At 41.7% G+C, this 13319-nt stretch overlaps 2 protein-coding genes across 2 annotated transcripts; one reads left to right on the top strand and one right to left on the bottom strand.

Annotated features, from left to right (window-relative positions):
- Positions 1-379: 379 nt before the first annotated feature.
- LOC121302413 (U4/U6.U5 tri-snRNP-associated protein 2) lies at positions 380-8736 on the bottom strand. Its single transcript, XM_041232370.1, has 13 exons — positions 8577-8736; positions 8131-8212; positions 7354-7448; positions 6184-6320; positions 5379-5531; positions 4890-5115; positions 4618-4692; positions 4254-4321; positions 3712-3900; positions 3317-3459; positions 2254-2389; positions 1351-1437; positions 380-779 (listed from the first exon to the last, which is right to left on the bottom strand). Exons 1-13 carry the CDS (start codon positions 8629-8631, stop codon positions 729-731), a joined length of 1497 nt encoding a protein of 498 aa, XP_041088304.1. The 5' UTR covers positions 8632-8736; the 3' UTR covers positions 380-728.
- A 153-nt stretch (positions 8737-8889) lies between these two features.
- LOC121302414 (UPF0561 protein C2orf68 homolog) lies at positions 8890-12714 on the top strand. The gene is made up of 4 exons (XM_041232372.1): positions 8890-9263; positions 9852-9973; positions 10853-10998; positions 11880-12714. The coding sequence occupies exons 1-4, from the start codon at positions 9133-9135 to the stop codon at positions 12000-12002; spliced, it is 522 nt and encodes a 173-aa protein (XP_041088306.1). The 5' UTR covers positions 8890-9132; the 3' UTR covers positions 12003-12714.
- The last annotated feature ends 605 nt before the right edge of the window (positions 12715-13319 follow it).

Here is a 13319-nt window from a genome sequence, read left to right as displayed (position 1 = left end):
GATACAAGAGACCTGTGCTTGATGTCTTTTTGATGCTGTTGGACAGGGTCTGACATAAGACTGAAAAGGGAAAATTGTAATGTCAGACCTGGTCCCACATAGGACTGCAAGGGGCTAAGGCCTGCCAGTTTCATCCCAATGACAGAGTACAATCATTTGTATGGGTTGTTAAATTTAGAACATGGTGATTCTGTATATACTGTTTTTAATTTTAAATAAAATGTTTTTCCTGTTAAATGAATGTTTTTTTTTGTTTTTTTTCCTGCTAATTCAGATTGTTTATTTAAAAAAAAACAAAGTTTCAGATTCAAGCCCTGCAGGATACCCCTGCTAATGGCAAAGTGACTATGAAGTCAAGTTAAACACAGCACTAAGAGTGTTAAATGTCAATGGAATGCAAAACTTTATTATTATTGTCTGGAATAGAACGCTGTTACCCATTCAGTTATTTATTTTCTGGTACCTACAAAACAAAGAAGTAATTCACAGAATGTATTCCAAAGTTTGTTTATAAAAAAAAAACAAAGAAAAACACACCTTTATACCAAAACCTGTTAGACAGTGGGGGAGAAGTTAATGGTTTTGACAACTGACCACAACAGCAAGCATGTTTTCGCAGTTTTGCGCAACAGAAATACTGTGTCAAAACAAAATTACAATTTTAACAGTACACTAAATTCCCAGCTTGCTTTTGAGGAAAAACTGACTGTCCTTAAACTGTGATGCTGTCACGCACCATGCTGATTAATCTCATCATCGTCCTCTCGTCTCTTCCAGATCTGCAAACAGAAAATAGCACTTTTGATAACCTTTACTATTTGTTAGTCACTAATGCCAAACAATGCTGTATGGAAAAGAAATGTGCCTCGTACAGTTACAAAAACAGTTGTTAAGGTGCTTGCTTTCAAGCCCATGTTGAAAAGATCAGCTAATTGAAGCAAACTTTGACTGTCAGGGTGTGCTACCTGGAGGACTGTACATAAGGGATTCTTTGTAAACACATTGCAGCATTAAAAATAAGTATATGAGTAAAATTAACCTAAGGCCATGCTACTATTACAAAGTTAGATCTACCACTACCATGTTTTGGGGGCACACAAACCCTGTAGGATGCTGTGTGGTCCAGTGGTTAAAGAAAAGGGCTTGTAAGATCCCTGGTTCAAATCACGGCTCACTCCCTGACCTTGAGCAAGCCATTTTAACCACCTTGTGCTCCGTCTTTCAGGTGAGACGCTGTTGTAAGTGACTGCAGCTGATGCATAGTTCACACACCCTAGCCTCTAAGTCGCCTCGGATAAAGTAAAGAAATAAACGAATAATAAATGAATGAAATGGTCAAGGGGGTTTTACCTGAATATAAGCCTCCGAGAGCGTAATCATCTGGGGCAGGATGTCAGTCACCTGAAGATCCTGGAGTTCATACCATTTCCCTGTCCCCTGTTAGGAGAGGCACAAACCAAACAGTAACTGCACTGTTTCTTCACCTTTTCAACTAGCAACTTTACCAAGGGACCAGCAAGCATTCTCTATTGTCTGATGCTTTCGTAATACTTACTGCATTCTGTAATACTGTACCTACTGCAATCTGCAATAGCCATTGTTTCAATATGTATTCCATCATGTACCAGTCATCACAAATTGCTAATTCAGTCCCCGTTTCAGAATATTCATATGGTTTACATTCTGAAACATTTATATATTTACATGGTTTACATTCTGAAACAAGACCCCCCCCATCCAATAACTAGAGGAGCCTCTTCCTAGATAATCACCCTTCTGGAATCTGACTCGCCCCTGAATCTTCTACAAGCAAAAGTTTTTCCTGCATATTTTCAGTCAAGATTCTTCATTACATGATGCAAACAGTGATACTGAAGACTATGTACAGGCACACATCTCAAACACAGTATGAAGCTACCTGCAGTTGTCTAAGTTGTTGCTCTTAAATGATTAACAAGTATGTTAGTAACACACATCTTCCTCCTTGGCTGGAAATACAAAACCATAGCCACGAGAACCATGAAAAAACAGAAGACAGAGCTCGAGCCACATCCTCCTTGTGTAACTTTAAAGTAGACAGCTGCTGGATACACCAACACTGTGGTAAATCATGTTGTTACCAGGTTTAAGCGGATAAGCAGTTCTCTAGTTGGATGTAAAGACACATGGACAACCATCTCCTTATATCACCTGATCCACACTGAGTATCATGCTGAAACAATGAGGTTCGATAAATGACAGTTGCCCTCTTACATGGTGCAGCACGTGGATTCTATAAGCCCCCTCTGATGGTTTCCCGTCATGCACGACGTTAGCCACAAGGTCATATGTTGTGTTCTTTTCTGTCACCTGAGCTTCCTCAGTAAGGTACTCCCGCAGGTCAACGTTTCTGGGGAAGAAAAGAAATAAAATATGAACAAAGAAAATCATTATCCAAACATGTCTGTTTGTATCCTCCACCAAGCCTGTAAATACAAAATCAAAAAAGTAAAAAACAATGAAGTGTTGACATACTTCCAGGCAGATTTACAGATACATCCCCAGATCTGATTCTTATAATAGTTTACTGGATGTATGTAAAACTCTAAACTGCTGGGCGGCTGAAGACACTGACGGGAAACCTGGGCTATCAGTCAATGGTCCGTGTCTAAGAAAATCCTCTGCCTACGACTTCACTATATTTCCCCAGAATACATTCAAAATTAAATACCTAAAAATGGGGCATTGTTTGTGGTGTGGTTAAATTGTCAGTATGATGCATCATGTATCAGGGCTTGAATTTCATTTTTGGGTGCTGGGGGGATTTCCCCCTATACTGCAGCCAATGGGGGGGGGGGGGGGTTGCTTTAAAATAAGCTGCATCAGGAGACCTAATAGCTGTTCATCCCTGTGAGGCAGAGCACTCTCCATTGCTTTTGCCATTGCCTTTGCATGCAGCAGAATACAAAAGGTGCTTTTCGTTTTAACCAGCGCTCCATTTCTTTTTTAAACTCTTTACACTCATCACTTGTAAGAGTTAAAGCAAAAGCAACCGCTTGCAAAACAACACCTAGACAGCCTTAATATCGTACTTTTTTTTTCAAAACTGTTTATTTACTGCAGTCTACTGAGTTTCTATAATGTTTAAAGACAGCGGCCGAGAATCACGTACAAGAGAATAAAGTCTTGCGGTATCTTAAAATACCTCTGCAAGATTTTCCCGCACTGAAAGTTGCAGATATGCAGGAGGAAAATGCGCTATTCCCACGATGGCATTCTAGCCCTGTGTATTATGTCTACAGCTGAAAAGTCATCTTGCAGCACTAACATTACTCACGTGATAGGGAAGTTGACAATGGTGGGGTTCTTCTCAACAAAGAAGTTGTTTTTTGTGAATCTCTTGATGCAGAAGATGAGGTAGGGAGGCAGCTGGGTCAGCTGAAACCTCTTCAGGAAGTTTTCCTTGTAGGTTTTGTATTCCTTGGAAAACGAAAGGACAGAGTTGAGAGAAGTATCCCTTTTGTTTGATACTTTTATTTGCAATTATTTAAACTGATTAATGACAACTGATGTATGAACTGTGCAGATAAATATTTATACTGAGAGCGCAACAGTCATACCAGCTCAATTTCGAAACAGATGATTTAATGTGAACAGTGTCACTATAGGCAGGCTCTTTGATAAGCCCACGAGTGTGTGTTAGTGTGGGAGTCCCAGTTGAGCCGTGCTCACCTTCTCAGTGCTGCCGTTGAACTTGCTGAGGATGCTGAAGAGGGGGACCTGTGGAATAATAAGCTGCTCCTTCTCATCCTTGTAGAGAGGGGCAGTGGGTAGGTCGAGGGTCAGGTACAGGAAGGTCGATTCGGACATCTTCTCTTGGTATTCCTCGTTCAGCAGCAGCGCCTCTTTCTCCTCTGCAGGCTAGTGGCAGATAGACACACAGTGAGGAACGAGTAGTGTGGCTAAAAATCACTGAACCCCAATGGGATATTTATAGGAACCGTCAGAGTTTTCTCTTTAGACAAAGGAGAGGTACAAACAGATGACAACAAATATAAGACTTTACCCTTTTTACGGTGTTAAGGCAAAAGCATACGAAAAGGGATTTTTTGAAGTCCATGATTAGGGGTATTTTCATTTTGTTTTTTTTGTTTTTACCTCAAATTGTAATGCAAAGTTTCCAAGACAGACACATGCAATACGTATTGACAACACAGAACAAGGATTAGATACAGTAATTATAAAGCAGGGAATTTTCACCCTGCCAGACTCACCAGATCAGGGTGAGGGAGCTTCTTGGAGAAAATGCGCATGGACCCCTGAAACACCTTTGTAATTATTGCTGCAAACAGACAAACAAGTTTAAATACTTTATCTTTATATAGGGAAATCACACAGCCACCCAATCAAACTCCCCATTACTCGTGAAAATAAATGCATGTTAAATTTGTACACAGACAGATTGGGAGTACCAAGGCTTGTGTCAAAAAATCACTTGTTTTCTATTTTTTTTTTTTTTTTTTTTTAATTGTGCTTTTAACCTTCAGCCACAGGAGGCTACAGAGAACAGATGCCTCAAGCAGAGAATCTTTATGCCCAGTTTGCTATCTGTGCCCCCAGCGGAAGGACTGTACTTACAGGGCTTTTTCTTTGTTCCCCCGAGAGCCCCATGCAAGGCATTCACAAACCAGGACAGAAAGTCCACAGCATCACCTAGACAAATCATAAATAGGAAAATAGATAATCAATAATAAAAATGATTACGCACACAGTTTAAAAAAAAAAAATGGATCCCAAGATGAACAGATAGATTCCACAGACGGGACATTTAACAGAATACAGAATTGTGACACATATTCCTAATAGTTAATAACTTCATCAGATCATGAATATTTCACAGGTGCAAATACCCTGTTTGGTGATCTGGAAGTTCTTCTTGCTGCACAGGACGACAGCCTGCAGCATCTCGTGGGGCGAGACGTGAGCCTTGAAGTTGCGCGGGTTCCACAGCTTCCTCATGAGCTCCCCAAAGCGCTGCACCAGCAGGAACATTATGTCTCCAGGCGGCCGCTTGATGGACCGGTAATTCTCCTCCTCCAGGAAATAGTTACGCAGCGGGGGTACGTTCGACAGCGCCTGCATAGCAATCGCATAGAGAACATTCAAATAAAGAGGGTGCTGAACCGACTGTGATGGTAGTGAAAACAGACAGCAAAAACTTAACGTTAGCCTGCTAAAAGCCTAAACAAGGTGTGAAAGTAACTTACTTATTTCATTAGAAGTCAGTATGATAAAAAAAAAAAATAGGTCACAAAGTCAAAGTGTTAAGCAGGTGTAACTATAGCATTACTGGGTTAATCAAGACTAAAATAATCAAACAGCTGCTTCCATGCAATTACCTGCAGCACCACGTTGGCATAGTCATTCGCCTTGATGTTGTTCAATCCCACGATGCCCGGCAGGTAGGTGGTACCATCGTAAGCACGGTAGAGTTTGCCTTGCTTGTCCAGGTTAGCGATGTGCTTCTTTGTAAAGGTAGGCTTCAGTACATACTGAAAAAATAAGTTTTTTTTTTTTTGTTTGCTTTGTTTTTTTTTGGATCGATTAATTTTGGATTGTCTTTCAGCAATGTTACCTCCATCTGGGCCTAGAGTGTATTACACTACATTATAAATCATGAAGCCAAAACAGCAGATTTCATTCCAGTACAACTTATTGCCATATGTGTTGAATACCAACTGACAAAAATCTATGTATCTGTCAGTTGTTAATATACAAAATATATATTTTTATTTATTTTTTAAATAAAACATAATCTATAAGAAGTTAATATGTACAGTTTCTGTTGTGATTTCAGTCCTCTTGCCCAATCAGTGCTCATGACAAGACACTAATACCATAAAAGACAGGGTCAATTGTACATTATTAGCTTATAGAGCAAGTGGAATCAGATGTTTCAGAATGTTCCCTTAATTAGGGATAACAGACACACAGCCAAACAACATCAGTCATGAGCAACAGAACTCATAACCACTGAATTACTCCCTTTAATTAAGGAAAAAAAGAAAAAGAAAAAACAAACCCTATATTGGTCTCAGTCGAAGATCTAAGATAAAGTTTGCTGTTCTCCATTTAGGAGTCCAAAATAAGAAAATGACTTGGTTAGTTTTTTTTTTTTTTAGTTCTCCTCCCCCTGTTACTCACTGTGATGTCCTCCAAGGAGGAGTCGATGATCTCATAATTGTCCGGCAGGCAGTAAAACTTAAGGGTGTGCAGGTTAAGGAAAACATGATGGCTGAACTGAACGCTGTGTGTGTAGGCATGAGACTTCAAACCACGACCTGCACAGTAAAGGAGGAAACACATGCATTGTTGATTGTAGCTGCTGCTTATCGGGCTACAAGCTAATACATTTCCATATTGCTCCATTACAACAGTGCACTGTGACTAGCAGAAGAATCATGCAGTGGAAGTCAATCTAGAAGTTTTTATTATATTTGAAGATCCTGCAGAATCACGTTAATGTACCTTTGCTGTACCGTGTTGTCTGTATCGCAGTGATATCTTTTTCAACAGAATGCCAACTGTCTTGATATTTTTATTCACACCTCATGAGTAAGTCAATCGAGGAATTCCTTTTTTTCCAAAATTTTACTCGGGAATGTTCACCAGGAGAAACACTGGAGTGACAGTTCGTGCTCCCTTCTGCAACAAGCCCGGCGTTCTGCTAGAAAATAGAGGCGTGTTGCAGGAGCAGAACATGAGCACTGCTGCAGGGGGGGACATGACCGAAATGTAACTTTCTGCTGGCAAACACTCCTGAACAAAAGTTGAGAAATATATAAATGAATGTAATGGAACAGGGTTAAGGTTTGATACGGATGTAAAAGATTTCGATTCTGCACCATCACATTTCATCAACACTAATGGTTGGATTGACAGACCCTGACTAGCACTAATCTTGGACTGCCCAATGTTACACTGGGTAAGGTAGGCCACGATTCGTGCTAATCAGGGCCTGTGAAAGGTGCCCTGAAAGACAAAGTAATCTTAATAGGACTAAGAAACTATGTGGTTCACTACATCAAATGAGTAAGAGCCAGGAAAATATTAGGCAATATGCTTGTGCCTCAACTATAATAATGACAATCGATACCATTAACATTGCTTTCATCAATATCAACCTATTTTAACAGCTGTCCCGTTTAATTATAATATATTATAGGGAAACTTGGCACCCAGTATTTCTGTAAAACATGTGGTGTTAACATTTATCTAAAAAAAATGGTCTACAAACTTGAAACCCCCGCCAAGAATCCTCCCCAGGAATTCTGTTATGCAAGACGTTCCCCAAAGCGAAGGGAGATAACATACCTTGGAAATATTTCCCACAGATGAGACAGGCGTAGACGTTGATATGGGAGAGTGAAATGGAGCACAGCTTCTCAAAATCAAAATCCAGGACACTCCTGTGAAGGAAAAAACAGACAATCCTCACACATAAAATCAGTCCAGTCACAAAAGCAGGGATGGAAAAAGACTTCCATTGCAGAGCAGTAAGATGCAGTCCTAGTTTCACTGAGTTTAATAAGACACGCCTGAGCGTATTACCTATACAATGTGACTAACCAAGCCATTTTAAAACCTGGAATGGGTGCAACCTCTATGCAAAAGGAGTCTCATCTCTCCCTGCAAATGTCTATATGGAATGATATAGTGAACACAGTCCACAACAAATCTTAGAAGTGTCCTATTTGCCTAATATTTTTGTACCTATACAAAATGTTACTGTCTCTAATGTGTTAATAAAAGCTTTTTTTCTGTTTTGTTTTAAAGCTTGCATTATCTGTCATTACTCCATTTTGTAAAAAAGCAACCCCATTTTTTATTTTAATTTTTTTTTTTCTTGTTTTGAGCTAGCCTGGATATGTGATTAATAATGTCTTACTGCTGCAGGTCATAGGGGAGACCTCCCTGGCACACAAGAGGGGAGGGGATGGGGAGGGAGTTTTACACCTTCAACAATGTAAACAAGCTGGACTGTCAACCTCTGTTTTGATGAGAATGTATGGGCCAAACTACTTTACAGAGCAGAAACGCTAGCCAATGATACCCATACAAGCCAGGTATGCCGGCACAGGAGCAGTGTACCTGTTAATGGTGTCCAGGTAAGGGCAATGTCGGCTTCGACAGTCTTCACTAACTTCCTTGCATCTCATTGCCTTCGCTGGAACTGAAAACATCATAAAAAAAAAAGAAACGACCCAACTTACATGTTTGCGGTGGTTTTTTTTTGTTTGTTTGTTTTTAATTCTAGTACCTTTCCGTGAAATAATGTATGTTTCAAGTTTTTTTTTTTTAATTCTCACGTTTATCATTCTCACAACACTACTGTTTCGTAGTTCTTTCTTTTTTACTTATGTTTTTTGTTACTCATGATGTAATCTTTTTGACCATACTCACTTCTCAGAAAACAACTTCGGCTACAAAGACATAATAATAATAATAATAATAATAATAATAATAATAATAATAATATACCGTAACACGTTCATTTATTTAGACGGCGTGTGTTTGATTAGGGGTCACTTTCTTACCCTCATCTTCGTCCTCCTCCTCCAGTTCAGGGTCTCTCTCCCTCTTCATCGACATTTTGTCTTTAGTATGACTAAATAATATATATTTTAATGTATTTATACAGTAATGAATTGTATTACTGCTGCGTTTTCAAATTCCGTTTCCAACGCCAGCCATTCACTCTCCGAGAAGCGAAAACAAACAAACAAAAAAAACAGGCCGACCGAAAGCTAAACGTGCTGCCATTCACTCCAATGATAGCATTTTAATGTATTGCATTAACACTGCAAGATATGCTGGCTCCTAAACAAAGGCAGAAAATTGACATTTATCCGATCTGCAAAATTGCTATTGCACCGTGTATTTTTTTTTTTTTTATTATTAAATTAGTTAGTTATGCACGAATGTGCAATCGTCGGATTGTTATAGTCACTCTGGGTAACATGGTTGTTGCCCGGTAGCATAGTATTCTCAAACGGTTTGTTTCATTCAGTTTTAGTGTGATCGACAGGGAATGGTTTGAAGAGGTATACAGATTAGGAAATTAGTAAAGTAATATTAATACAAATACTCAAAATGGAAGTCTTGCGGGAGGAGGAAGCCGCAATGGGACCGGAGTTTGACCGCCAGACAAAATTCAAGCCCAGAGGCCGCTTGGACATGAAACACGGATTTCTGCACCACATCCGCAGGAACCAGATTGCCAGGTTCGGTTTGCCAAATAAATGAATAAATAAATGCAAATAAATCAGTTACTGCGTTTAATTATAATGTTGTGTAAGGGTTTATACTTTTTAAACGCTCGATAGCGTCGGCGTGTCGTCTCTGCGCACGCGTAGCTGTCTGAAGGGATGGACACGGTTTGACAGCTGGATAATTCTGTGACCTGTAATCTTAACCTGTTGTGCTGATAAATCACAATGTAAATGTGCTGATTTATTCAAATGAGATTTCGCCCATTGCACAGGCGCTGGATATACAGTGCAGTACCTTAGCTACACCGCTGCAGTTGCATTTTAGTGTTGACAGTTTGTAAAAAGGAGGTGGGAGGCGCTTTGGGGTCCTTGTGATGTAAGGCGCTATAAAAATGTGAATTGTTTGGATGTTGTTTGAGAGGAGAAAGTGGCAGAGGTGGGGTGTCCCTCGTGTGCATTGGCAGATGGTGCTGTGACCCTCAGTCTAGCCTGTCCTGTACCGTGTCTGACAGCATTGACCTTCAGCTCTTATTGGCACTGATCTATACATGCAGCAACATACAAAATGAATGAATAAATCATTCTTCCTTTCTGATTCAGAGATGACTATGACAAGGAGGTGAAGCAAGCCAAGGAGAAACAGAGAAAGAGACACACGACCACTGCCACGCCCACCCGGCCGCGGCGCCCAGACATCCAGGTGTACCACCCCCGGCGCAGGAGTAAGCATGCAGACCACTCCTAACGAACTTCGCAACACTGGGCTCATTCCAGCTCAAACCCTAGAGAGATGTTCCCTCTTTTTGGGGCTTGTACCCACGTGGCTGGGACCTGATTGATGATCAGTTATTCAATCAAGACCCAGCCACATTTCACAAGTGTATTCAGCAGGGATGGAATTAACCCCATCCCTGCCAAGCTTCAATACAAAACACACCCACACTATTTAGACCAGCAGGGCTGCTGATGATACATAAACTAAGTAGGACTGCATTACAGAAAAGTGTGTGATGAGGAAGGCCCTAAAGCTTCCAAGAGTTCCCATTTTGACGATCATTGACTTAATTTATTTGTCATGTCGGGGGGTGGGGGGCGGGGGGAGACACCTAACAAACAACATTATAATTTTAAAGCTTGATTGACTTGACTCGAGATGTTCCTGTTCAGGAATTTGTCTCACTGTAATCCTAAAACAGAACACTGGCCAGTTCAATGAACTCATTTAGGACCTGGTTGGAAAACAATATCTGGAATGGATCTGGAGGGCCAGTGAGTTGGGAACAACTGCATTAGGATGTTGAAAACCGCCTATTAGATTTACAGGTGTAGTACCTAAGGTTTACAGTACATAATTGAGGTGGCACAGCTTGTGTTAAGTGGAGTTTGTAATTCATTGAAAGAAAGAAGGGGAGGGCACCAATAGCTGCAGATCAACTTGGAGAAGAGGGCAGAAGAATAAACAAAGAGGAGGAAAATGGACTGATGCAAAACCTGTATCAGAAAGTCAGATCCAGTCTTGAATTATCAATGGGTGATGGTCTCTGAACTATTACATGAAAATCTTTATTACATACGTAATCGTCATCATTGCCCAACCCCAGGTGGTCCAGAGACCTCTCCGGGCCTGGAAAACGAGGAATGGAACGAGAGCAGCTCGAGCACTGATCCCGACCAGCAAGGCACGGAGCTGTTCTGCTTGGAGTATGAAGCTGATGGCGGGGAGGTCACCTCATTCATTGTACACAAGGTGAGAGAAAAGCCCTGCATTTGAGGGGGCGGGGCAAAGCCCTGCATATAATGAAAGGGGCGGGGCAAATCCCTGCATATAATGAGAGGGGGCGGGGCAAAACCCTTCACATAAATGAGGGGGCGGGGCAAAACCCTTCACATAAATGAGGGGGCGGGGCAAAGCCCTTCACATAATTGAAGGGGGTGCGGCAAAGCCCTGCACATAATTAGAGGGGGTGGGGCAAAGTCCTGCACATAATTAGAGGGGGTGGAGCAGATCCCTGCTTGTAAATACATGTGTTGTTTTACTGTAGTATTGTTTCAAAGATGTGTATTGTTTGTGTTTATTTAGAACAGCACCAGCACAGTCCACGTGTTTATGGATGGAGGAAGATATTTGGGTTTATTTTTGGGTTGTTTTTGTTTCAACCTTTTGTTTTGGCTCAGTGAGCTGTGTGTTTTTTGTAAAACTGTTTATTTTTGTTCAAACCTTTTGTTTTAAATACTGACTCGGGAGAGACAAAGATGGACACACGTGTCCTCTGAAACTGTGCCGTCAGCCGTCCGCTTCTTTTCATTATGCAGGCCCGCCATGCAGCCAACCCAGAGCTACAGAGTCTGAGGACCACGCAGCTCTGGGCAAGTTACAGGCAGGGCCGCAGGCACCCTGCCAGGCTGGTGCGTGGTGAGCCGAGGACACCCTGGCCGACCTAAGCCCTCCCCACCTACCCCCTGAGAACACCCGTCCATGGTCGGCAGTGGAATAGCCTGGACGAACCGGCAATCTCCAGGCTATCGGGAGCCTCCAATGTTCTGGTTTTAATTAGACCCCTGCATTTAAGTGATCTGAAGCTGTTTACTCTTTAATAAAAGTACATCTGCTTATTCCCCTTCCTCCAGGAGGATGCCCCTGACAAGGTGGTGGAGATGGTTGCTGCAAGAAACAGCCTGGACTCTGTGATGAAGGCAGCTTTGCGGGCTCGAATCCAGGAGGAGATGGACAAGCGCAGTGCTAAGCGCTGAGCAGAGCTGGGGGGAGTGATACTGTTCCCTGAACACTTCTCAACACGGTCCAAGGGCATGGGAAGAGGGAGAATATTTTTCACATTTTGTTTGGAATTGAGCCAAACAACATAATTCTGGGGTTAAAGGTAACCCTGTTGTAAAATACAGGCCTGTAATTGACCTCCATGAAAAGAAGGTGGCACATTGTTCAAGACACAAGTTTTTGCAGAACTGCTGGCAGCCAAGAGCCTTCTTATCTGAGCTGTCAGTCCAGTGCCAGTGCTCCCACAAAGACTTGCAAGTGGCCAAAGTGGCAGACGTAAGTGCAGGGCAGATGAGGAAGGGATGGGGGGGGGGTGCAATAATTTACACTCCCTGAGTAAGCCAGGGTATGCCACTGGTCCAGAAGCAAGTACAGACAGATGAGCCCCACTGTCCACCACAAATGTTGAGGGACCTAAAATAGAACTTCATCCCTGGTTCAGGGGATTATTGACTTTGACTGGGCAAGTAGGCAGGTAGGAACTGCAGAAGGAACTGTTCGCAGGAAGGACCCATCTCTCACCTCAGCTGTCGGAATTACAGAGCCGCATTTCTCAAGCAATAGCACGCCCGCGACTGCACTGCACTCCAAAACTTGGATGTTTGGTTACTGGTCAAACCCAGGGATTACAGTTACGAGTGATACACGCAGCTGTATCACTCCAGTATTTATTATTTGTAATAATAATAATCTATTTTTTTATAGCGCAATTCATACAGCACATCTCAAAGCGCGTTACAGTTAAAAACAATACACAGTGATATTAAAAATGGACACAAAGCAGGTTACACATTAAAACAAGGACACACAACAAGTTTAGCCCAGAAACAGAGGACACGCCAGTCCTGTACAACACTGTTAAGAGCCCAGCATCTGTAGATCTCAGGTTTCGCACAGGAGAATATACAGTTACCAAATCAGAGATATAGCTAGGAGCCAAACCATTCAAGGCCTTATATGTTAACAGTAGTAATTTAAACTCAATCCTGAACTTAACAGAAATCCAATGCAGAGATGCCAGGACAGGTGTAATATGTGCAAATGATTTAGACCTTGTTAGGACTCGAGCAGCTGAGTTCTGGACATATTGTAGCCTATTAATAACACATTTAGAGGCTCCAGCAAACAATGCATTACAGTAGTCGAGTCGGGAGGAGACGAATGCATGCACGAGTCTCTCTGCATCTGGTAGAGAGAGAACAGGTCTTAAGCGGGCTGTGTTACGCAGATGGAAAAAAAGACACCTTTGTAACATTTCGAGCATGAGCTTCGAAAGTTAGGCGAGGATCAAA

This window comes from Polyodon spathula, chromosome 29 (assembly GCF_017654505.1).
Source record: "Polyodon spathula isolate WHYD16114869_AA chromosome 29, ASM1765450v1, whole genome shotgun sequence".
Classification (NCBI taxonomy): Eukaryota; Metazoa; Chordata; class Actinopteri; order Acipenseriformes; family Polyodontidae; genus Polyodon; species Polyodon spathula.
Note: the sequence above shows the minus strand (reverse complement) of the source record. Positions and strands in the feature narration are given on the sequence as shown.

Coding starts and splice junctions, on each gene's coding strand:
- LOC121302414 (XM_041232372.1), top strand. CDS start 9,133: ATGGAAGTCTTGCGGGAGGAGGAAGCCGCAATGGGACCGGAGTTTGAC. Junction 9,264..9,851: donor CGCAGGAACCAGATTGCCAG/GTTCGGTTTGCC, acceptor TTTCTGATTCAG/AGATGACTATGACAAGGAGG. Junction 10,999..11,879: donor CCTCATTCATTGTACACAAG/GTGAGAGAAAAG, acceptor CCCTTCCTCCAG/GAGGATGCCCCTGACAAGGT.
- LOC121302413 (XM_041232370.1), bottom strand. CDS start 8,631: ATGTCGATGAAGAGGGAGAGAGACCCTGAACTGGAGGAGGAGGACGAA. Junction 5,532..6,183: donor CCTCCTTGGAGGACATCACA/GTGAGTAACAGG, acceptor TTATTTTTTCAG/TATGTACTGAAGCCTACCTT. Junction 4,322..4,617: donor GGGAACAAAGAAAAAGCCCT/GTAAGTACAGTC, acceptor GTCTGTTTGCAG/CAATAATTACAAAGGTGTTT.